General features: G+C 41.0%; 2 protein-coding genes across 2 annotated transcripts; both read right to left on the bottom strand.

The window, feature by feature from the left end:
* Positions 1–266: 266 nt before the first annotated feature.
* LOC141016213 (3-keto-steroid reductase/17-beta-hydroxysteroid dehydrogenase 7-like) lies at positions 267–5,735 on the bottom strand. The gene is made up of 9 exons (XM_073490455.1): positions 5,628–5,735; positions 4,136–4,339; positions 3,909–4,001; positions 3,647–3,761; positions 2,859–3,053; positions 2,500–2,604; positions 2,356–2,412; positions 2,149–2,247; positions 267–1,997 (listed from the first exon to the last, which is right to left on the bottom strand). Exons 1-9 carry the CDS (start codon positions 5,660–5,662, stop codon positions 1,881–1,883), a joined length of 1,020 nt encoding a protein of 339 aa, XP_073346556.1. The 5' UTR covers positions 5,663–5,735; the 3' UTR covers positions 267–1,880.
* Positions 5,736–7,760: 2,025 nt separating this feature from the next.
* On the bottom strand, positions 7,761–19,337 carry ddr2b (discoidin domain receptor tyrosine kinase 2b). The gene is made up of 16 exons (XM_073491624.1): positions 19,302–19,337; positions 18,030–18,140; positions 16,420–16,646; positions 15,271–15,418; positions 14,952–15,054; positions 14,596–14,779; positions 13,047–13,287; positions 12,893–12,958; positions 12,224–12,360; positions 10,114–10,327; positions 9,799–10,022; positions 9,390–9,511; positions 9,070–9,288; positions 8,722–8,956; positions 8,153–8,302; positions 7,761–8,054 (listed from the first exon to the last, which is right to left on the bottom strand). The coding sequence occupies exons 2-16, from the start codon at positions 18,136–18,138 to the stop codon at positions 7,920–7,922; spliced, it is 2,514 nt and encodes an 837-aa protein (XP_073347725.1). The 5' UTR covers positions 18,139–18,140; positions 19,302–19,337; the 3' UTR covers positions 7,761–7,919.
* Between the last annotated feature and the right edge of the window lie 6,688 nt (positions 19,338–26,025).

Raw genomic sequence — 26,025 nt, 5'->3', positions numbered from 1 at the left:
ACACTTCTCTGTCGCCTCACATTCTCAGCTAATCCTGTCAATCTGCACTGTAAGCGAAAGTACACAGATTGAGGTGGCTCTCAGTGATTCATTGGGAGGTGAATAGATTTGTCAGCTGATATATTTTGTGAATGTGTCTATTTTATTTTTTTGTATTTGATGCTGGGAGCCACATTTACTGTAGCCTCCTCTTTGGATTATTATGAATATGTTGTAGGTCTTTATGACACTGACAGACTTGATTTCAGAAAGAAAGACAGAAAAGGTTTCAGGCAAGGCAAGTTTATTTGTATAGCACAATTCAGACACAAGGCAACTCAAAGTGCTTTACAGGGGCATAAAAATGACATTATAAGAAATTAAAAATTGCATTTAAAATACATTAAAAACAAGTAGGAAGACATCAAGAAACAAAACATTAAAACAAGTCAAGAAATAGGAAAGTAGGCTAAAACAGAAGAGGTTTAAAAGAGACAAGACTAGAAAATTAAAGTCACAATGCAGTTCAAAGCCTTGAAATTGCTTCAGTGAAAAGCAGCAGCAAACAGAAAGGTCTTCAGCCTTGATTTAAGAGGTGAGAGTTGGAGCGAACCTGAAGTTTTCAGGGAGTTTGTTACAGATATGTGGTGCATAATAACTGAATGCTGCTTCTCCATGTTTTGACTCTAGGGACTGAAAGCAGACCTGCACCTGACGACCTCAGAGGTCTGGATGGTTCATAACGTAGCAGCAGATCAGAAATGTATTTTGGAAACCATTCAGTGCTTTATAAACCAACAGGGTAGTTACTAAACTAACAAAGACACTTCTAACAAAAGCGTATGTCCTTCATATTTAGCTACAGAAGAGACGCTACAGTTCAGAAGTTTGGAATCAGCTGCCACAAAACCTTGAGTTGGTACAGTTGGTTGAGAGGACTGCTTTGTATTTTTGAGTGGCCTTTCATGCTTTTGGGTTGTAGAAAGTCCTCTTAACAAACGGATGTTATTTTGTACGAAGGCTTTGAAAATAAGTAATCTAATGTTCAACAAAAACCTGTGCAATGGTTCAAACAAGAGTGATAACCGAAAGGGAACAAAGATGACTTCCCACCGCGGCTGTCCAGGCTGCATAATAGGATATATAGTTAAAATAATACATTTTACCTAGAGTCAGTCCATGACGTCAAAGACCGGTAAAACAAGATGACTTCAGAATAAAGGCAGATTGTACCTGAAGCTCAGCCTGCACCCATCAGTTTGTGTAACAATAAATAATCAATTATTTATTTGTATAATATTTTGTACAAATATTTTTCCTCATCTAACATTATGCAGAGGAAAAAGGCAAACAGCTTACAGATCAGTGTGGCTACAGTGCACGCTTTTGTTGCCTTGAAGGAGTTCAAATTTGAATTTCAGGAGGATATCAATAAAACAAAGGCCGTGCAGAAGAGACTGTCAGAGGAGGAAGTTGTTTGACACAATGCTGCTTCTTAAGTCACCTGTCTGCATCGATGAAATAGTTTGGCATAGTGCCTATTGGCAAGAGAGGCAACGGATGGTAGTGTTGGTGTTCAGTCGATGGCCTCAGGAAAGTTTGTAAGGCAAGAAGCAACATGATACAGCTATCAGAGGAAGACACACAGGCAGGCAATGGTTTACATTACAACAAGAAGGCAGCGACACATGAGACTCCCGCTGGTCATTGATCTCACATGACTTTGTTGATGCAGCATTACGGTTTCAAAAAGGATTTGAAAAAATAACAGGTGGTTATTCAATATTGAAATATGAAAAAGACATCAAGTCATGATATTTTTAACTGATTCTGAAGTCTCAATTTATTACTGATGTCAAAGACCTTGCATTAAAAAAGACTCTATACTCTTCTACTCCATCTCACTGTCCATTATCCTCCTTGTCAGCAGTCCTCTCACTCGGTTTCCTTCTGACTTCTTTCTCAAGTTCAACAAGTTTTGTGTAGAGGACTTCAGACATTTCTTCATCGATGTCCATCTGAAATGAAAACAACAAACACGCAGAAAATCTGAATTAATTTGATTTAATTGAGTATAAATCATCTTCAGAAGCAGATCAATGATCCCAGTCTCTCTGATCAATCTTTTAATTTCTACTATTCAGAAATAGTGGTCCTCTGGTTGCTCACCTGTCTAGGCTGAGTGTAGTTTCTTCCAAGTCCTGATGTTAAACTGTGATACTTTGCTCTCGGATCCAGAGACTCTGGCTCTTGAAGAAACAGCCAGTGCTATGAAAAACCAGAGCAGGACTTCATGATTAGACTGCATTCAATGTAGAGACGCTAATCCTTGAGGTATTTTCATAAGAACTGCAACAGAAGAGGTGGAAAACATACCAGTGCCTCTGCTCCGTTGTACGGTGTAAGTGTGAACGTGTTGGTGAAGATCCTGATCTGAAAACATATCACAATAACATGATACAGTTCATACACAACTCCAGTAATATTTAAGACAGAGGAGTTAAAACAATGTTCACTCACCAGCCACATGAAGGGCATGATGAGAGTCCAGAAGAAGGAGGGGAGGATACCGTAGGTCAGATTAGTCATCACCAGTCCTGGACATATTACAGAGGAGAACAACCCCTGTCACAAAGAGAGGAGAACACTTATTTAACGCAACAGATGAATGTCTTCTTAAAGGATACGTGTGGAAAGTGTGGTTTTCTATCAATCAAGATTATGAGCAAGATTATACTTTTTTTGTTTTTCAACATTTTAACTGACAAAATGTAATGAAAAGGAACATGTAGACCACATTTATGTGAGGGGACATCGACACAAGCAAGCAATAGTCACAGTGCTGTCCTGGTGATCTGCAGACTGTGTGACGGACAAACCTGGCTGTTCTTGTGTCTGTTGAGTGCCAGGCTGAGCATGTCTGATGCGTACTTGGAGGAACTGTAGGGCTCCGTCCCATTTTTGTGCTGCATGTCTTCCATGCTGAAGGCAGAGCGTTGGGCGTTACTCGAGGAGGTCCACACTACCCTGGACGTGTGACCTGCCTCACACAGCAGAGGCTCCAGCTCCCTTATCTGGACCACAGAGATAAAGAGAGGACTGTCAAAGGAAAAACACGTACATCACTGAAACAAATGGACATGACATCTTTTAAAACAAAAAAAGAAATATATTCATGTGTAACGTTTGCAGAGTTAACAAGAAAGCCCACATAGTTATGGATATTTTGTAGAAAGCGTTGATAAAAAAGTTACTGTTTACTGTATTTGTAAAATTTGACATGTTTACCATCAATAATATGTTGTGTTCTTTCATTAATTTAGTGTAAATGGTGAAACAGTTGAAACAGTGTGATCAAAAGGCTGCCATGTGTTAGGAGGAAAGATGCAAAGACAGGCCGGAACAGCAATGCCTCGACAAATAGACATTCTTTTACAAGGAACAAATTGTATTAAATATAATGCTGAATTTACAAGTAGGCACAAATGATTTAGAATTTGCCATTACCATTTTGTGAACTTTGCTAAGTTTCTCCTCACGCAATAACTCTTAAAATCTTGCAATTTGTAAGGGAGTCTGGTGATATTGTGGTTACTACTTTGAAGGTTAGTTTGAAGCAGATGTTTGGGAACACACTGTCTGTGTGTTTCCTGTATGTGTGTTGTACCAGGAGAAAATGGCCAAAGAGGTTGGTGGCAAAAACTTCCTGTAGACCGTCTGAGTTGACGAGGTCCTGCTGAGTTAAGAGGCCCTCTGCTGTGGCAAACATGTTGATGACATTGCTGCAGTGAGAGGGTACGCTATTACACAACAGCATGGACAACAGACAAGCTGCTCTTGTACACAGCCATCTAGCTTTGAGCCAATGTTAAAATACAAATCAAAAGAAACAAAGAATAAAAAGTCAAGAGGTGGCGTTGGATTTTTACCTGGAGAACAAACCCTTAAAAAAGGCTTTGACATTCACTTGTGGATTGGGCATAATTCCTGCATTTAGATACAGAAAGTCAATTCTGTTGTACCTGTGGCAAAACAAACATGCATTTAAGATTAATCAACCTCAATTCCATATTTACAGTTAATATTTAAGAGAAAAAGAAGCTGTAAAGCAGCGTGTCCACAGTGTCAGGACGTCACAGTATGGCAGTATCAGTACCTGGCCTTGACCTCCTGAGCAGCAGTGAGCACCGACTCCACAGAGCCCACATCCAGGTGCAGCAAGTCGACATGGGCGTCGGTGTGAGAGGCCAGGAGAGCGGAGCGGGCGGCCTCGGCCCGCTGCATGTTTCTGCAGGCCAGACACAGCCGGAGCTGGCAGTCCTCCGTCAGCAGCCTTTCACACAGGGCCAGGCCAATGCCGCTGTATTAAGTGACAGATGGCAGACAAACACAAGCATGTAAATAAACTTCCCTCAGGAACTGTGTGATGATCTCACAGAGTAAATCAGACATCAGTAAACACAGAGAAGAAATGATGCCGGCAGATTGGTAACATAATCCTTATACTACCATACTATTTAGTGTGCCAGAAAAACGTATCTCCCACTTGGCGAAGTTGCAGTTTTATATTAATTCAAACAAATCCAGCAGGAGTTTGCAAGCAAAAGACATGTTTGTGTTAGTATCTGGTTGAGGTAAATATTTTGAAATATATACCTACAAAAAGGGGAGCACTCCAGAAAAAGTTTGGGAGCAACTGGCATAAAGAATAGAAGCACGGAGAAACAGTGAGCCCTGCTATCTCAAACCTATGAAAAAAACCCAAACAGACAGCTCTAAAATTCACCAATTGACATGTTTGTTTAAAGCAACATTATGTAGAAATTGGCATTTTGTGTAATTTGGCGCCCCCCACAGTTTCTGAGTGCAACACCACTTTTGTAAATACAAATCCCAGCTCTGTGACAATTTGTCAGACGTAATGTATGTAACTACAGACAAAACTCATTGCGTCTTCACAATGTTATGTGTTGAAAACTTGTATGTTGAAGTGAACATGTATGTAATGCTGTGATCCCACCCTCTCACTGAAGGTACATAGTGCAGAAACAAAGGATAAACACCATTCACACTATTACAAGACACTGAACCATCACAATGATTCTGAAGCGGTTATTTCAAGGTAAAAAAGTTACATCATGTTACTTTAATCTGCACACAAATTGAAATGTGAAAATGACAAGTTGTAGTTTTAGGAAGAGGTCTGTGCTGTTGCTAGATCTTCAGTTCTGTCTGGTGGACAAACATGTAATGACATCTACATGGCACTTAACAAAGTAACTAAAATCTTTTACTTAGGCTATAAACCTATAAATTAAAACACACTGTTGTCTTAGCCAAAAGCTAATAATATCACTCAGGCATTACCATTCAAATGTTGTTGTTTTTTCAGTATAAATATGTTGATTGTGACTTTTTAATGTTATTTTCTGATTGTGAAATGTCTGACACAACCAAGACCATAATGCATGAAAGTAAATCTGACTGGTTAACATTATTACAGGTTGGAGACATTACAGTCAGTAGCTACAGAAGTTAACACACTCACTCACATGTTCAGTGTTTTAGCAGCTAAGTTAGCAAGAAGTGTCACTTTGTATCACCGTGACAAACACTGTGTATTCAGTTTCTTTACAGTTTGGACCAACCTGTTGGCGCCGGTCACTATCACGACTCTCTCCATGTCCGAGCGGAGCTAGCAGCGGCTCTGTGTCAAAACAGGACCGGGAGAAAAGTTACACACCACCGCTGGATTTTATATTGACCGGGGACGTTCAACCCATCGTCCGACTGAGGCTGGGGGACAGCAGCCTATATGAAAGAGCGGATACGTGGTGTGATTGGATGTCAACAAACAGCAAGCCAATCAGCTCAGCCCACTACGGGGAGCGAAGAGGAACAAAACGGTAGAAGAGCGCAACGATTGAAACTACGTCTGTACAAGACTGCAGTGTCTGTACAGTTCACACATTTGTATTTATATCTTTAAACTGAAAAATATACTTTATCTCTAATTGTTATTGTATCCATTTGTATACATACGCACATTTCTAAGAACAACCACTCTTCTTCTGTTTGTGTATGACATTGTGGTTTTTATTTCACACTTATTTTGGCAATGTACCTTTTTTTTTTGTCATTTAGAATAGATAGAATAGAATAGATATACTTTATTGATCCCAAGCTGGGAAATTAAGGTGTAGCAGCAGCATTACACACAGAGATGAATGACAGCACAGTGAAATAAAGAGAAACAACCTAGACATATTAACATAGCAGTATAAAAAATGTAAAATAAAAAGAACAACCTAGACATATTAACATAACAATATAAAATGTAATATAAAAAATGTATATATACAGAAAATATGTATAAAAATGTATAAATGAGCAGTGTTGGTGTATACACAGCAGTATTAATGGTAGTGCAACATAAAGTATAAGGTGCAGTGAACAGATGAGGTGCAGAACAGTGTAAAAACATATAAAGTGCGTAGAGACTGTATGTTATGACCAGAGTTTTAGCTGTTATTGTACAGTGTGATGGCATGTGGCAGGAAAGATTTCCTGTATCTGTCCCTTCGACAGTGGAGCTGAAGCAGCCTGTGAGAGAAGGTACTCCGCTGTCTGTCTACTGTGTGATGGAGAGGGTGCTGATCATTGTCCATGATGGATAAAAGTTTCTTCAGCGTTCTCCTCTCCACCACTGTCTCAAAAGAGTCCAACCTGAGACCGAGTACGGAGCCAGCCTTCTTGATGATTTTATCAAGTCTGTTTGTGTCGCTGGCTCTGATGCTGCTGCCCCAACACACAGCAGCAAAGAAAATTGCTCCGGCAACAACAGACTGGTAGAAGATCTCCAACATCTTGCTGCACGAGTTGAAGGATCTCAGCTTCCTCAGGAAATAGAGTCTGCTCATCCCCTTCTTGTACACAGCCTCGGTATTAGATTTCCAGTCCAGTCTGTCGTCAATCACCACTCCCAGGTACTTGTAGTCATCCACCTCTTCCACCACCTCCCCCCTGATCCTTAGTGGCTGTGAAGGCATCTTCTTCCTCCTGAAGTCAATCACCATCTCTCTGGTCTTGTTGACATTCAGCCTCAGGTGATTCTGTTCGGACCACTCAACAAAGTAAACCACTCAACAAAGTAAAAGCAAATTTTCTTTTTCACTTGTTTTGGAAATGTCCATTTTTAATTTTTTCTTTGATGCTGTTGTTGTTTCTCACTTCTTTCGGCAATGTAAACATTGTGACAACAAATCGTCGCTGATGAAATTTTGACTGTGTGTGTGTGATGTTTGGGTCTGCGAAGAACGACAAGGAAAGTATGACAATAAGTAGGCCAAGCGAACATTAACGTTTCTTTATTTACAGGGATCTTTGGTTTGACAGCTATTAAAAAGGCAACTATTCAACAATATACAGTTAATTCATTTCTGCGAAAGGACATTAACATGATTGTAAAACATGTCAGTGAACTACTGCAGAGTAATAAAAACAATCTGATCCAACCAACAATCATCATGATGTTGGCAGGCAAACGTATAAACATTCATAAAACACAACTGTATTGACATTCTCTCATAAATGTGCACTATAATTCAATGTTTGCATAGAAAAGAAATGAAAGAAATATTCACAATTGTGTTTCAAAAGCTGGGATAACCATGGAGCACTCTATAAATAAACATAGAAAAGAAAAAAAGACATTAATAAATACACAGAGGTGTCAATAGTGCTAATTTGCATGATATCTACAATATAAGGCTCTGTTCAAGTGCATACCTTCTCCTCGTCTCTTATTATTTACAGCACCATTGTGGCATGCAAGCAAAAAAAACCAAAACAAAATAAGATGAATAAAAAAAATCAAAATGAATCCAGACGGAAGGGAGCAAATGTGACAGTGCATGGCAGAGAGAAATTTGTTCCATCTGCTACGCCAGGCTCTCCATCAGCTGGGTGTGTATGTCATGAAAGCTCGGCCTCTGCTTGGCGTTTCTCCTCCAGCAGCTCAGCATGAGATCATTGTAGACTCTATCAGGACAACAGGGAGGCTTCGGCAAATACACCTGGGAGCACAAGACAGAGTATCGGATTTTCAGATGAAAACATGAAAGCGCTGTGAGATAAAGATGCAGAGAAATGTCCAAACGTGTGTGACGCCTACCTGCTTGGCCTGGTCCCTGAAGAACTCGCCTGTGTTTTCAATGACCTGCTCGTCAGACAGCTGGGAGTAGGGCTGCTTCTTACACAGAGTCAGAATCTCCCACAGAGTCACGCCGAAGGCCCACACGTCACTAGCCATGGTGAACTTTCCCTGAGAGAACAGACAACTTAATTCATATGCAATCTAGCTTGGACTTAATATGGATGATGGCTTGTACACTTTTGTTTATATCATAGCTGCAATATTATTAGCAATATCATCACGCGGACCTTTTGTTCTTTTCATATTTCTGAATCCTTTGAGTGAAATGTGATTAAAATTAAGATCTACTTTAATTTCTCCCTCAGTAGGAATGCACTGTAAGGATTTTTTTCAGCCGATACCGATAACCGGTAATTACCTGCCTCTCCTGGCATTTTTGTGTTAAAACTCTCAGAACTCTTGAAGAACATGTATTGCAAATTAAAATCATGTAGCCTGAAACTTTAAAACATTTTTTTTAAGATGTAAAACCACAGCTGGGCTAACAGGATAAATCCCATATGTCTGCAGCTCTGCACGGCACTCACCAGCAGGATGCTCTCCCAGGACATCCAGCGGATGGGCAGGACGGCCCGGCCCTGGATCCTGTAGTAGTCTCCTCTGTACAGGTTCCGACTCATGCCGAAATCAGCGATCTTTATGGTGTGGTTCTTACCCACCAGGCAGTTGCGGGTTGCCAGATCCCGATGGACAAAGTTGAGAGAGGACAGGTACTTCATACCAGATGCAATCTGCACTGCCATGCCAATGAGTTTACTGTAGCTGCAGAGCAGAGAAGACCATGAAGACAGAGAATAAATACATTACAGTGCACTAGACAACAACTGTGTGTAGTTGGCTTTTTTGTCATTGCGTAGGTGAAGATATGAGCCTACCTGACCATGCTCTTCCCCTCTTTTTCCTCCTCTTCTGCCTTGTCTTCATCAGCAGCCTCTTTCAGTCTGAGATTGCAGAGGAACTGGTTCAGGTCTCCATTTTCCATGTACTCAGTGATCATACACAGAGGGTCTGTGTCCACACACACCGCCAGCAGACGGACAATGTTGGGGTCCCTCAGACGAGACATGATCCGGATCTCCTTCAGGAAGTCGTTCCTGCAGCACAGCGGGGACAAACGGTTGAAATCTACCGCCTGACTGAGTGACTAAATGAATAACAACAGGCAGCTGGAGGATGATGTACCAACTGCTTTTACCTTGCATTCTTGTTGGCATCTTCCCGCAGTGTTTTCACAGCAACGAGCAGAGGTGACTCATTGTTTCCCTCTATGGACTCATCCAAAAAGTCCTGCATGCCCTCGGCCTCACACAAGTGCACCTATTTGTAAAAAAAAAGTACTTTTTCAGTCCTTTTCAGTCCTCTACTTGGCACCACTTGAAACCATCTGTTTGGCTGTTTAATACCACTAAGTGTTGCCTATTTGTCAGCATGTGTGGTATAGTCGCCACATTTCACCACACAGCAATATCTATCATTCAATTTTCAAAATGAGAGCTATAACGATGCATCAACATCACTCAGCGAGAGAGAGAACAGCCCAATCAATCTAATATATTTTGAAAGATCACTGCCAAAAAACATAAGAGCTACTAAACTGAGTATACCTCTCCAAACTGGCCCTCTCCCAGTTTCTCCTTGAAAGTGAGCTTGTGTCTGGGGAACTCTCTCATGGAAGAGTCGGTGCCAGCGAACAGATTCATGCTGACAGCTGTGATGGAGTAGGTGCTGCTGTCCGAGGACTCCTGGAGGCTGATGATGTCTGCCTCAGCATAGTGGGGGGCCCCGTCTGAACCACTGGTCGCAAGGGCTCGACAGGAGGTGCTTGGTCCTGATGTGGAAACACACAAATACACACACTACAGCAGCTGCCTCTGTAACCAACCTCCCACAAGCATTCATGACATCCTGGTTTATCTCACCAAGGTGTTCGGTAGACTGAGCAAACTCAGGTAGTTTCCTGATAAGGCGTGAAGGCTCCTGGTAGTCGGCACAGAGGGGGAAGATTCTCTCGTAGGTGGAGTTAGAGGTGGAGCCACCCTCCTCGCTGGACAGAGAGGAGTGGTGAGAGGAGAAGGCCCGGGTCTGGACCGCGAGGCGGGCTGTGAGTTCATCGTCCAGTATCCGACGGGACGCCTGAGAGGGTGAGCAGGGTTGTTATAGGTCAACAGTGTTGGATGTCAGATTTGTCGACCAGAAAGATAGCATATATGGAAAATGATTAGAGCCACTGAAATTTTTTTGGGGGGGTTCTGACTTCTTTTTTTTCACAATTCTGACTTCTTTCTCTGATTTCTCAGAGAAAAAAAAAACAGAATTAAATTGTAAATAAAAAGTAAATTGTTTTTTTTCTACAGTGGCTCTAATCCTCCTCTGTAGACACTAGCAGTGATTGTGATTGAGGAAAAGGAGACGTCCTCACATTGAAATTTGCAACCTCCCAAAAATGTTTTATTCACGCAGCTTATTAAATTTCAAGGCAGCTCCCTGGTGAGCATAGAGAAGGCTATAAATAGGCTATAGATGAGACAATGAAAGCTGCACCTACAATTAGGAAATCACATGATACAAAATAACACAGATTATCCACAAACAATTCACATAGAAAATGCATAATGTTCAACAGGGTTTTATGACAAATCCCTCATAAAGGTGAGTGATGCATAAATCATTTATAAATGTTTCATGTTTCTCTTTCCAGATCACCAACCCTAAGAGACATTTTAAAATACTAATACACCATTGGCAGCTGATGGCATTGCCCACCTACTTGAAATGGACCACCCTGGGAACACAGTCTGTTTCTGGGTTCACAGTTCAATGGTCAATATGTAATAATGCAAGCTGTACTTCCTTTATGCTACACACAAAACAAAAACCGGGGAAGTGTGTGAATTGAAGGATGAATGGAAAAGTCTCACAGCCTGAAAAAAAGAGCTGCTCCGCAGTCTGATGGTCCGGCAGCAGATACTTCTGTATCTTTTGTCAGATGGCAGCAGGGTGAACCGCTTGAGGCTGGGGGTGGGTGTCGCTGATGCTCTGTAAGTGGGGACTAGTGATGGGCGTTTTTTTGTCACCCGGGCCGTTCACAAACCATGCCAGTTTGTAATGTTTACATATTTCAGCTCATAAAGCCCATCTTATAAATTCAATAAGCTCATAGTCATTTCATTTACCCCCTCTTTGAGGATGTGTCTCCCCTGGTGCCATAACACCACCCAGACACTGATTTGTTTAATCTCAAGGACAATCTCTACACTACAAAGCATATTGCCAAATAATAACGAAAGCTTGCATCACATGTGACTTGCATGGGCTGCAGTCCTTTCTTTAGTTACTTCCGCAACGGAGGTTATGTTTTTATCTCTGTGTGTTTGTTGGTTGGTTGGTTTATCAGCAGGATTGCACAAAAACTACTTATCAGATTTCCACGGATGGAGGATGGGTCCCAGCCCAGAATCGACTTTACTTCATGTGCTGATAAAGGGATCCGGGAATGTTTTTCTCTCTTTCTTTAGCTTTACAAGATAGGGCATTTTTCAACACGTTTGTGAATTTCTCAGGGAATAATGCATGGATCTTGATGAAAAAAATGAGGTGTATCTATGAGTGAGTACAATTTGATCTGGATCCTAGATCTGGTGAGCTTAAAATATAGTTATGCAGTGATGAGTGGTTTCAAATTTAAAGGATAAAGGGCTAGATGTAAGGTTTGGTTGAATTAATGGGACTGTTGGGCCCTGACGGAGTGCCTGGTTTATTTCTTCATTTTTTAAAATTGTTGTGGTGCTTGTAAAAATCAGTATGCAGACAACCTCTACTCCTCCTCTGTATGCAGTGTTTTGTCCTGCACCTTTACCCAACTTGGCCTGGATTTGCACACTATCCACCTTCTATGAGAATAATTGAGAGTGAACCACTGATGACAAGAATAGCAAGAATATTGTATGGTGTTTTAAATTGTTATAAACAATTATTACCAAAAAGTACACAAGATCAATACAAACAAATTGAGGGAAACACTCTTCTCACCTTCTCCAGCATCTTTTGCCAGACCTGCCTCCACAGGATGATGACTATGATCGCCAATAGGATGGCGATGATGGCCACCAAGCAGCCAATCAGGATCCTGGTATTGCTGTCATCCACTTTGTGAGTGGGATCATCACCTAACCAACCAGATGAGAGTTGAGAGTCGAGGCGGATTCAATTTGATCCATCACACTTCAATTTCTTATCACAGTATGCCTTAATGACAGTCCCCCTCCATGTTTCATTACAACTACAGTGGGAGCCTGACAGTTATTTTAATGGTCAGTCATTTCTGCTGCTGTCAGCAGGGGGCACTGTTGAACCAGAAAACATTTCAGTTAAACCACCTTTTAAACAAGCAATTACCTTCAGTTTTAGATTGAGATAAGTCTTCATACATTACAGTAAGCTGCAAGACAACAATTAAAGCTGGAGAAAAATAATAAATGAAGGAACCTCTGAATTTATGATAGTTTTTTGATTGGTTGACTAAGGATTATACTCAGCCTGCGTGTTGTTTACCACCACAACACTTCCCAGCAGCCATATATCAAATCAGCCTCCACTCCCTCTTGCCAGCATGTTTCTCCTCTGCCAGGCTGTTTTACTAAAATTAAAAACCACTGCTAAAAGAAAAAAAAAAAATGAATAAGAGGTTTAACTACTGACCAGGCAGTGTGTTAGTGGGGTGTCCATGTTTGCGAGGAGTCAGAGATGTATTGTACACTGCTGAGCCTGTGAGAGAAAGACAAGGGAAGACAAAGCTGAAGGACATCAGACAACATTTACACTGTGAAAGTTTCTTATCTGATCCCATCTCTACCTGACTGGAAGGCCACCTCACTGAACAGCATCCAAACGTCGCTGAAGTGGAAACGGCATTTGATGGCGCTGGCTGTGCGGTCCCCAAGGGGCACAGTGATGAAGCGGGCGCCTTGGTTCTGGCGGTCGACGGTGGGCCTGAAGATCACAGGGTCAGCCTCCCAGTCTGATCCTGACCGGAAGTAACAGCTGGCCTGTCTGAACATCCTCGCCCCTCGGCTGAACATGTTGTTACAGTGAACCTGTGGAGGTGGAGGCGGCAGACGTGTGAGTCACGTCATTCATCAAGTCTTTAACAAGATCCAAGACATTTTTACACGAGCCGAGTCTGTAGTTAAAGGATAAGTTCATACAAAAATGAAAAAGTCAAATGAAGTTTCGTAATCCACAAAACATTTCTGGAGCTTCACAACAAAATAGCATTGCAGCGTTATCCTTAGCAACTGAAGTAGATGGGGACTTTTAACATTTTAATACGTTAAAAAACAGCTGAAAAGAAAACATAAAATGGTATCCACAAAACTAGTCTGGCACGATCCAAATCTCCAGAGGCTCTGAGATCCCAAATTGATTTGAAAAGACGTTATTTACACAGTTTTAAAGCTGAAATCTTGACTGTTGCTGCGAAGCTAAAAGCTTAAGCGTGCACCCTGTCTGAAGTGGGTGCACAAGCTCAACCATGCATTGAGGGTGTAAAAAACGTCAAATCTGTAGACCTGGATTACACTAGATGAGCTGTATGGAGCCATTTTATGTTTTGTTTGCCGCTTGTTTTTTGCGTTTCAAAACAAGTCCCCATCTATTTCAGTTGTTTAGGAGAATGCTGCAAAGCTGTTTGGTTGTGAAGCTCCAGAAATGTTTTGTGGACTTCAAAACATCATCAGACTTTCCATCAGCCTGGGCGTTAGTAGATAATGACTGAATTTAATTTGGGTGAACTTGTCCTTTAAGGCAAGTCAGGTCCCCCCACCAGGATACTGCAGTCTTACCTGCAGGATCTGGTCTTTATAAATAGAAAATACCTTTATAAATGATTATTTATTTCTTAATTAGCTCTCCATCACTTTAAACTGTGAAATACAACTCTGAGAAGTGGGATATGTAACTAAAGGCAAGTATGATCTTACGAATAGTCAGTTATCTTGCTAATGTCTACATGGAATATGCATTCCTGTGACCAAAGTGCTCCAATCAGTCACAATCAAAGGGGCAGATGAAGAAGGTGCAGTTATGACTAATCTGTCCTGCTTTGTTGTGGCTGAAAAACATCCCCTATCATCTCTGATCCCTGGCCACAGCACTTACCCATGACAAATCGGCTAATTATACAGAAAATATAATTTTCACACTGTAAGGCTATTTTGCATCATTACATAAAATTTATGTCCCAATAAAATTTGCAGCAGCTATTGAAAATGGGAGCTTGCCCGGCATGGCGCAGCACAGCTCACTTACACAACACAAGAGTAAGTGTTGGCTCAGCAGTTTTTTAAATATTCCACTTTTTCATTATTAAGCTGTTAGGCGAACTTCCCCCATAGACTGCTTACCTTCATGGAGGTGAAGTTTCGAACGTGGTCAAACTCAAAGATCATCTCCACGTAACCTTTGGGGAAGCTCTTGTTGCTCCAGCCCACGTAGTCGTAGCCTGGCCACATGCTGTATGTGTGGCTGTGGAGGAAGTCATCCAGACCCCAGGTGCCATCTGTCAGCTGGCCGAGGCCCTTTGTCAGTCTAGCGGAGGGAAGAATGATGACAGGAAACACAAGCGGTTAAACTTTAATTCATTGAGGAGTGCAGAGAAAATGACTACCCTCGTGGGAGGCAAATAAAATAACTATGATTAAAATAAGCCCTAATTGTGGCCTCCATCTTTCTGTTCGAGAAGTAGCAGTAAAATCCAGACCTTTCAGCTGATGCTCCATCATACACAGAGTCATTAAAGTAGACATCCAGGCCTCTGTAGATCATTTGGTGCCCATCTGGAATGCTGTAAGACACCAGGCCATCTGCAGGGGGCAGGTCAAAGGTCAAAGAATAGGACCGATTTACTCACTGCATGCTTACAGGATATTAAAACCTTCTCAGCATGCCAGAAAAAGTCTTCATAAAAGTGGACCCAAAAAGAAATAAATGCAAAAAAAAAAAAAAAAAGATAAACCAGATGACGCTAGTGCAACTACATAATCACACCACACTGTGCCTAATGGAAAATAATGACTAACCCAGCCATTCACAGCCGTAGAGCTCCACTCTCATACACACGATCATGGAGTGGTCCGTCACAGGCATGAAGCGGACAAAACGAGCAATGATGGGAGGCTCCAGATCCTTCAGCACCACATCATACGCATTCCTGTTCCCCTCGATGACCTGGCGGAGGACACACAGATGACACAAACGAGAGTGACTGAGTGAAACGTGTCAGGAAAAAGCAAACCACGTAAAAAAACTGTAGTGGGTACTGCTGCTAGTTTCTTATTTGACCACATTGCTAATGAACTCTGCTGCCATCTGCAACATAAAGATGTTACCTTTTGGTAAAAGTGTTCGAATCAGATCCTATTTTTAGCAGTAGTAGCATTACTGTAACCTAAAAATACTCTTACAAGAAAAGCTGCTGCATTTAAAAGGTTATAAGTCGCCTATTAATGGCAAAATAGATTTAAAGTCTTACAAGTGAAAGTACTCATATGTCAGAACATTACCCTGTGAGTGGGCAACTGGGGCTAGTTATAACTATTTTATGTCCTATTGGGCAGTTTAATCCACAACTTTGTATCAAATTTCATGAGCACATCATGTGTCTTACATATCATTTTAAAAAGTACAGCTGGGGAGGGTATCCAGATTGGATCTGGCTGAGAACCCGAGGACACGTTGTGGTATGGACTTATCGATCACAAGGTAGCCACGCCCTAAAGCGTACCCTGCTTTCTCATCTATTTTACTCTGAAAATACCAGAACTTACTTACATGCTGCATTGAAGAAGACTTTACATGAGTGACTGAGACCATACACTCATTAGGAAACAGTTTATTGAAGTGATGAATCAGGTGAGTAATAGGGTAATTTTTTCATAAGCTTACATGCAATCTGACTTCTTTTTGAAACCAGTCGAAAGAATGCAGGTTTAAGGGACTTCTGCAGTGGCTTCAATCTTCAGACCTGGAAGCTTTGTCCATGGTTAAGATGTTAGATGAGCCTATGAGCAGTTGACCTGACTGTAGTATTCAATAATGTCTAAACAAAGTGAACCTAGTTTCTAAGGCCCACCTGTCATTGCTCCCCGTCCAATTAAGATGCATGATAATGTGAATCATATGTCTGGAATGAGACACAGTGACACATTGTATTATCTCAACATGCTCACCTGCCTTCCCTTCCTATCATGCCAGCCCACCCAGTTGCTGCCGTCACGGCTGTACTTGATCCTGTATCGCTGGGCAAACTCATTGCCCATGCCGTCTGCATGGCGACCTTGGGTGCCCACCAGTGTGATGAAGTGCAGCGAGCGCAGGTCCACCTGGAGGTACTCTTTGAGGCCGTCCGGCTCTGACATGATGTCAGGACACCAGGCCCCGTCACCGTCTCCGTTGTCTAAGTCAAGTCTGAAGACGAGAATGAAATAAAAGAGGAGACAGGAGGCGAAGATTTCAGAGGAGGCGAGTGGCATGAAAATGAAGAGGAAAAAGGCAAAGAAATATGAGATATGAATAAAGAAAATTGAAAGGTGGTTAATGTATCTACTATGTGTTATCTTCTCTGTGCTAACAAATTCATTTTTGCCAGAGAATGTCTTTGACTACTCTATATTAATGTTGGACATAATGTAAAATGGCACTATCATCATTCATGCGACCAGTTCATGAAACTTTCACATAGGCTGAGCTTTAAACCTCTTCAGCAGGGGCTCAGTTATCATGAAACCTGAACAGCTACAGTTTCATGATAACTTGGCAAACTGATAAAAAAATCCAGAACAGCTGCCAAATAAGGGAATTAAAACAATTTCAAATATTCAGAAGTGATATGTATTGACAACATTAAATATTAGTTTGGAATATAAAGAAGAATTTGGCATGAATAGGAATGGCCACCAGGGTCGGAAAAAGAGATGCACTTAAAAGAAAACTTTACAGATTATCAGTAAAGGAGCTAACTAGAGCTGGGCAATATATCTGTATTACATCGTTATTGTGATATGAGACTATATATTATCTTGGCATAAGTGTTGTCTTGTCCTTTTCCTGGTTTTCAAAGGTGGCATTACAATTAAAGGTGCAATATGTCAGATTTGGCCAGCTGTTGAAGTCATACTCAAAACAAATAAGGGGTAGCATATCACCATAGTAACAGCTAACTGCTACTAAGTGCAGCTGCCATTAGCTAGTTAGCGAGGTTAGCGTTGCATCTAGTGGTCTGCCTGGTTAGCTAGTTAGCATGCTATCTTCTGTCGATATCTCTTCAACACAATAGTCTACATAGATGTCATGATGTAAAAACTGTTATTTCTTCACATTGTGTTGATCATTTTCGTTCATTTTTAACTAAAATTCTTACATATTGTAATTTTCTATTTTTTCCTTTACACACTTCCCCATTATCTCCACATTACTATGATTATTTATCAAAGATCTAATGTACCAAAAGTCATCCCTACAATACTGTCACAATATTGATATCAAAGTATTTGGTGAAAATATTGACATATCTGATTTTCTCACCCAGTCCCTTTTATTTATGAAGTGCTTTTGAGGAGATTTCAAAATATCAAGATATATATTGTGTATCATGATAGGCTAAATTGCTAAATGCTAAATTATTTGTAAGGCCATATTGCCCAGCCCTAAAGGAGACAATAACATATCGGAACTTAAGTTAAGTATACACTCTACATGCTGTCTAATAATTGACTGTACTGATGACATGTTTTAAATAAAGAAAGCAAAAGAAATGAAGCTGAGATATAAGAAAATAAACCAACATGCCTGCCAAATCTTGCAGCAGTTGACTCAGACCACTGACTGGAGGCAGAGATGTCCTCGTCCTGAATCTGCCCACCGGTCATACCGAGAGGATATCGACACATCTCTACAAACACATGAAGCATCACTGATACACATGCCGTCCCCAATATAAATATGTTTTCATGTACGTGGATATGAGTGAGAGACCTTTATGCTTTCACGCGCCATGTGAGATTTTGTCCTTTCTGTGTATTTGCAGGATGTGAGGAGGAGTGGAGTGTGAAGTGGTCAAGCCTCGTCCCATCCCCCCCAAGTTCCCTTCCTGCAGCCCTGCAAGGCCTCCAAAGCCAAACAGAGGCATCACTGTGTAGGTGCCAGTCTAAGCAAAATGAGACAGGAGTGGCCTCGGAGGTGCCTGCTCGTCATTTTTTCATCCATTTTTAATAAGTTGCACACGTGAGAGACATTTTTTGAGCTTTAAAACATCTGCTGGGGATTAAATGTTATGTTGTACGGCCACAAATATAAGTCAGACAACAGCAGATGCTACATTATAGTGTTAAAATGATACACCAACCATACTGTACATCTGTTCACAGCATCTAGCAGAGTGTCTTTGTTTATTCTGAAGATCTCTACCTGGTAATTAAGAGACATCCGTGTTTTATTCACCTTCCCACACCGAACGCAGTGACATGTGCTTTTAGAGAGCTGCAGAACAAATAACCCTTTTACTGTGAAAATATTCAAATTGGGGAAAAGTCAAATGGGTGCATGTGTGTGTGTGACAGAGAAGGTGTGTGTTACCTATAACTGCGCCTACAAATTTTCTTACTTTTTTTTTTTTTTTCCACGAATGCCCCCTGCTTGTGAAAGGTCTACCTGTTCTGAGGATATTTGCTGTCTGACCATCGGGTAAACCACATACACACACCCTCACACACAAACGCACACACCCGCTCACACACATTACATTCTTGCGTTGTAAGCCCACCCACCTTAAATTGCTTTCCTTCTCCATCTTGTCAACATGCCCGTCCCTCAGGAATATGAAGAAGTTATTTTAAGCTTACATACATTATATGTACATCTACTGGCTCATACTTCACACACTATAAACTAAACGTACATACAATTAAACTCGTTATATCAATGATTCTCTGACTGGCACGTGCATTGAGCCAATGACCAATGTGTCAAGAGTCTTTGAACCAGATATTCAACCCCCACTTGCTTTGAGAATGAAGGACGTGGTTGTAAAGGATAAATATCTATAGTTTTATACCTGGGTTGACTTGAGATCTGACAGTGGCAGCCAGCAGGATAAAGAAGACATGGTGTGAGATCTGTCGAGCCTTCATCTCTTCTTTGCACACCTAAAAGTTCAGGGAGGTTGTAGATCAGTGGATGAGATTAATAGTACAATACAGTAAATGTACATTTTTGATGATTAGAAGGTTTTTAAAGTCACATACACAAACAGTCTGTGTATTGAAAAGCAGGGTGAATAAGAAGAGAAGGAGAGGAAATCATCTTAAATCAAGAGTAAAATGGATTTAGAAAAAAGAAATATAAAAAAAGTAAAGTAAAAAAATGTAAGCATGAGTATGTGATATATGTAATGAACAAACAAACAAAGCCTAAACAAACTGAATAAACAAACTGACCTTAAAGGACAACACAGTTTCATACTGTTTCACTTTGTTTATATGTGGCGGACCCTGCCACCTTTCTAGCTTCAAACAGTGTTCTGGGACCTTATTTTCCTTTGAGAACAGCTTGTTTATTCAGTTATGGAAAAAAATAAATATTAATGAGTTTGTATTATTACCTCATTAATATTGTAAATATTAAAAATCTGAGTTTGATCTACTCCAAAAAAAAACTACATAGTGCCCCTTAAATAAACGTTAAATACAATACAATGGTTTATAAACCATTTATTAAGCCATTTACAAAGTATTATAAACATCATTTGCAACTTTACAATAAACAATTGCTTCATGAATGGTTTATAAAGTATTTCATTGTTTGTTAACAGCGAAATAATTATTAACTAAAGTTTAACTAACTATATTTTTACCATGTATTGTTGATGGTTACTGTTACCTACAGTTACATGTCGGGATGTTTCAAACTGTCCTATAGAGCTAAACATCCATTAGGCACTGGTCAGATCCACTGTGGTGAACGCACACACAGTCCTCCTTGTAACCCCTCACAGTCCCTGCATTTTATTTACCTTGTAAAAGCCCTGTGAAGCTCTCAGTGACTTATAGCTCTGGCACACTGTGGTACACAAGAACTCAGACCACTGTACAGAAGCTTCACGTGGTGGGTTCACCAGAGATGTGAGGAGACAATGTTGTTCTGTGTCAGTGCGATGTGTATGAAATGAAGTCTTTTTTTGCATTTCAACGTTTTATGCTTTTCATATATGGAATGAAATGAAAGAAAATGAACACTGCACACTGGATCTATAGGACTCATGCCTGTAATGCATCTCCTAGTATCTCTGGAGAGCTAACGTGATGATCACTGACTACCTTCCAAGTAGAACAACTTTTTTCTTTTTTCTGTACGAGTTACTGATTAAAATAATGCAAATAAAATGCAAATAAAGCTTTAATCCCTTACCGTTCTTCACCTTAATATCAGCAGATTGATCTAAGATTATTTCCTGTCTGAGGTCAAACTCTATACTGAGCAGAGCTGACACACACTTCCTTCAAAGTCAACGTGGACACTGGGGTTAATAGCCACATGTAAGAAAAATATGGATTTGACTTACTTTTACAAGTTCCTCTCTCCTTATTATGAACCCATCTGTTTCAGGGAATATTCCACATCTACTGTGAGTTGATGCATTCAGCACTGCGAGTCGCTGACCTCCTCCTCGCAAGGACTTTTTGGGAATGGAAAAGAGAGAGAGAGAGGGGGAGAGAGAGAGGGAGAGGAAAGAGAGAGGAAAGAGAGAGGAAACGAAGGCTGATGTAACAGTCTCTCCGGCTGGAGGAAAGAAACAGAGAAAATAACACGCTTTGGGATTTTTTTGAGGGGAGGCCAAAATCCCAGAATTCCACCTGATCCACAAATGGTTTCAATTATGGCCCACAGAGGCAGCTGTGAGCAGCAGTAGCTGGCAGCTTCCGCCAAGCGAGAGCTACTGACAAAAACAGACTGGAGAACCTGCTAATTACTGAAGGAGACACAAAGTTTCAGAAAGAAAAAAAAACTATCGCTGCATACAAACAAGATGAGTCACAGCTGGGGTTACAAGTAAAATGGACCCAGCAACTACTGCAGAAAAGAAGCCGAAGATTGTTTTGATTACCATATATGAATATGTGAATCACAGTGGTTTGGTAGCTTGGAAAAGAAGCATGTGTGTGGTCAATTATGCACCAATGTGTCCCCTTCTCTTTTTCATTTAAGATTTACAACTCTCCTCTAGACACTTAGAGATCATGGTAATGTTGTCAATACCATGCCTTCACACTGTTCACACTCCTTGGTGCCTCCATGTTCAAATAAATGCCGCAAAAGTGCCATCTTGGATGTCCCTATGTAGATGAAAGATGAACAAGTGCCCTCTAAAGTGCCCTTCCAGCGTGCTGGTTGCCCACTGCTTACAGCTGGTGCCCTTTTTTATTTTTTCTGGCCCCTGCCCCTCAATTATCCTGATTCTGCCACTGTGCCTTGTTTTACTTTTAAGTACCCACCCAAAACTGTCTGAACAACTGACTAAACACTGAAAAAGTTTTATTTTCTTGTCACAGTCATTTAAGAAATGCTGCTGCAGCAACACAAGTAGCCACGAGAGGCTTCCTCCAGGATGTTATGTGTGAAAACAAGGCTGATGTAAATGTAATGGCACCAGGAAAGAAACAGAACAGTATATATATACAGTATATATATGTCCAATGCCACACATGTCTTTTCTAACATACTGGCATCTATTGTTCTTGAAATCACAATACTTTGAGGGGGTTTTCAGTACATCTGACCCCTGACTGCTAGCTGTTAAAAATAACCACTCATGTTTTCATGATGTAACTATTTTCACATCTTGTAAAACTGCTAAAGATCATTTAAAGCACTAGCTTGCCGTTTTGGGATATATGCTTATTTGGTTTCTTGCAGAGAGTTAGACGAGAACATCAATATCTTGTCTGTATGCAAAGATGGAGCTAGCGTTAGTCAGTTAGCGGCTAGCTTAGTGTAGCACAAAGACTGGAAACAGCCAGGAAGCTGTTTCCTCTGTGACTGCTACTTACAGTAGTCTTTATGCTTCATGCAGCATAAAAACTGTTAACTCACTTAGTCTCGGTGCAAAGCTGAGCTAACCTTCTGCTGGACGTAGCTTCATATTTGGTGTGTATGAATGGTAGCAAGCTAAGCTAACTACTGTAATTGCTGTCTACAACTAAACTGTGTTTATACCCCAAAAATAAGAGTGGCATCGATCTTCTAATCTAACTCTCTGCCATCATGACATATAACTGTCACTATTCAAGTTGGCCATGATGGAGTAGCAGAGTTATTCTTCAGGAAATGAGTGAGAGAGTGACTAAAAGATTCATGAGCTCACATGAATACTGCCGTTGACCTCAAGTTCTCAGACATACAAGACACATAGAGACAGAAACTGGTGGTTTCCAGACTTACTCACATCTGTAGGAGAGCATGAATACCATCCAGACAGGCTGTTAGCTTAAGTTTGATGACTACCATACAGTATAATGATGCTTTAAGACAGGAAGTGGATATATGTGTTAGCAAGTGTCATTGTTTTTGCAGGTATTTGGTCATGGACAGGAATACTGGAGTGTAAGGAAAAGTCATAGGGTTCAGACGGACTCTCAACACAACTGGTCCAATCAGATGGTCACCCACCATTGAGTCTGGGTCTGCTCCGAGGTTTATGCCTGTTAAAATGCAGTTTTTCATCGCAACTGTTGCCAATTGCTTGCTAATGGGGGAACGTTGGGTCTAAATTATTCTAAGAGTGTGGTCTACCTGACCTGCTCCAAGTGTCATGAGATCATTTTTGTGTTCATTCTGTCTTGTCTGGGAACTGCGAATAACTACACAAGAACTTGTACCGCTTAATTCCTTAATTTTTGATATTTTACTAAATAAGTGAAAATATTGACCAGCTGGTGAAGCGACGAGACAAGCCAGGGGATTACCAAAGTCATTAGGATTTATCACCATGAAATTTCATTCTTCATTCCAATAGTTGTTCAAATGTTTCAGTTGGGACTGAAGAGGTGGTCCGACTGACACTGCCATCCCCAGAGCCACAGTGCTAGTCTGGCTAAAAAGACCAAACCAAGGAATAAACTTTACACTGAATACGCAATATGGTAAACCATTTTACCTGCAGAATATAAGGGGGAGTGAGCAGTGTGACACATCTTTCATTATAATAAAACAAATAAAAGCAGAGGCCACGTCCTGGAGGCCACCCACTATCTGTGTCAGCAGCAGCTGCACTAGCAGAGCTGCAGGGTGTCGTGGCTGGACGTGGGTGGGTAATGGCTGATATTCTTTATATTCTCCAGCTTATATGCAGCGTTACATCAAGCTGCCGCTGTCTGTGCACAGAGCCAGCTTAATGGAAGATGACCCTGTTTAATGACCACAGCTGGTGTCTCTCAGACAATAAGAGAGAGCCATCACCCTCACAAAAGACCTTCCGCATGCCCACATCCCATTTTCTCATCCAATTATAATTACTAACGAGGAAAACATTTTGAAAAGGTCAGCCCGGGAACTGGGGCTGCTTATCATTATGTCAGAGACATTCAGTTTTAAATCACCCATGGATTCATTGAGGCAATTAGTAACTCACACTGAACATATCATGATGTCAGAAGGCATTTGAGAAAGGGTATGTCATTCCACAAGGAATAAAACTGGTTTAAGTGCACTTTAATTTTTAGTACACTTCATGAGAACAGATGTTACCTTGGAGACAAATGGCAGAGAACGACAGAGAAATATGGCCACATGCATACAGCAGACAGATTATGAGTGCAAGAGACTGGGAAAGAGGTGGAGGAAGGTGAGTGAGGAAGAGGAAGGATGAGAGAGGAAAGCCAGGACGAGATTCATTGATTTTGGAAAGAGCTCAAAGACACATCCCCCAATTCAGTGATTCAAAGAGCTGGCTCACAGTCAACGAGGTGGAGCTGGTGCGACAGCTGGCCACAAGAATATGAAGTGAGTCCAGAAGTCTCCTCCATCTTTCTCTGAATTGGTACTTCAGGACCTTCCAAACAATTCATCTGAAGGTTGGAGCAACAGTGACGCAGCAGTTTATGGCTGCCGCAGTACGGCACGAACAAATAATACTTGGAGGACAAGGTGGTGGCCACATTTTTAAACAGACGAGATTGTAGCAGCACCTGCACACAGTGAGATGTTTCCACAGCATCCACCACCTTATAAGAAAAGTGCTGACCATGCTGTGTATTTTATGCAGTGCATATAAGTGAATTAAACTATATACAATGTATTGGAAAGAGAAAATCACTATGAGAGACACATGCTCATTTTCAAACCCATGTGTAATTACAGATGAAGTGTCATAACAAGCACAGTAAGGGTTCAATTTTCACACTCCCAAAAAATGTGTTAGCATATCCAGACAGACTTGTAAAGGGGTTTCCTTTGTTCACAGATCTTCATTAGAAAAAAGCAAAGAATGACCATGACCATGCCAGATGTGTCACAAATCCATAAACACAGACACAGCCACAGTGTAACAAGCCCAGCGAGTGACGACGGCACCAAAGTCAGGGAACCAAACATGTGTAAGGTATAACAATCATCAAAGTGACACGCACACAGTATGTAACACACAGACAGAGCCTGAAACACCACAGTGTTGATACTATCTGACAGTCCAATGTTTGAATAGAGCTGCCCTGTCACCACTTCAGATTTAGAAGAAGTTATTGAAAGAGTTTTTTTTGGCTTTGGAGCTGAGAAACGAAGAAATACCAAAGATATACTTTAGTTTTCTGAACGGCAGTAAATAATATCAAGTGTATGTCTATCAAGGTGTCCTTGCCTTGATGTGTTAATGATGATTATGTTAATTTTGTCTGATGTTTTATTTTTTACGACCAACAACCTGCAAAACTGACAACATTCGCCTCAGCCTCCGTAGAACTGCACGTGTTTAGTGCTAATTAGCAGATATTAGCATGTTAACACACTACACTACTATAACATGGTGCTCATGGTAAACATCATATTCATGTTAGCATGCTGACGTTAGCACTGAGCGCAGTCTCACAGAGCCGCTGGCATGACTGATTTAATAATAACACATAAGTTAATAATATTGTATTATTTGGTGAGTATTTATCATTGAACATTCATACAATAGTAGATATGTGATAAATGATACTGACTGATTGAATTTTCATCCAATCAAGTTTGTTTCAATGAAATCAGTCTCTGTATCAGTCTCTGTCTCTGCAAAAACTGTATGCAAGGGACGAGATTTTGGTATCGTGAGTGTTCTGGTTTCTGTTTGTAGTCCATTTGTAGTCCGAGTAGTATGGATCAATCATGTCTGAGCAAGCTTTGGCTACATGCAGGTAAACAGTCCGTGTGATGAGCAAAACAGGCGGCCAAAATGCTAACTCGGAACCCACAGGCTATCGTTTGTTTATGATATCTTTCAGATATCTGTTTAAAGCGATTATGCAAAATAATGTCTGGCGTCCATTCTTGCGTTTAAAGCTGCTGGTTGGACCGTAAGCAATGACAGGCGCACGGCAGAGGAAGTCCTGGCATTCGGCTGCATGGTAGCCAGCCAAACTTTGGCTGTTGCCTACAGAAGCTAAATCATCTCAGCTGGTAGCTAAAAGGTTCCGAGACTGTGAAATGATTAATGTCATACGACAGTTAACCTAAACATCAGGATCAAACTTATTAATTCAGTGATACCTTCTGCATGGCTGTGACATATGCATACAAGTGGGACATTA

This window comes from Pagrus major, chromosome 21, assembly GCF_040436345.1.
Source record: "Pagrus major chromosome 21, Pma_NU_1.0".
Classification (NCBI taxonomy): Eukaryota; Metazoa; Chordata; class Actinopteri; order Spariformes; family Sparidae; genus Pagrus; species Pagrus major.
This window is presented reverse-complemented; position numbering and strand designations above follow the sequence as displayed.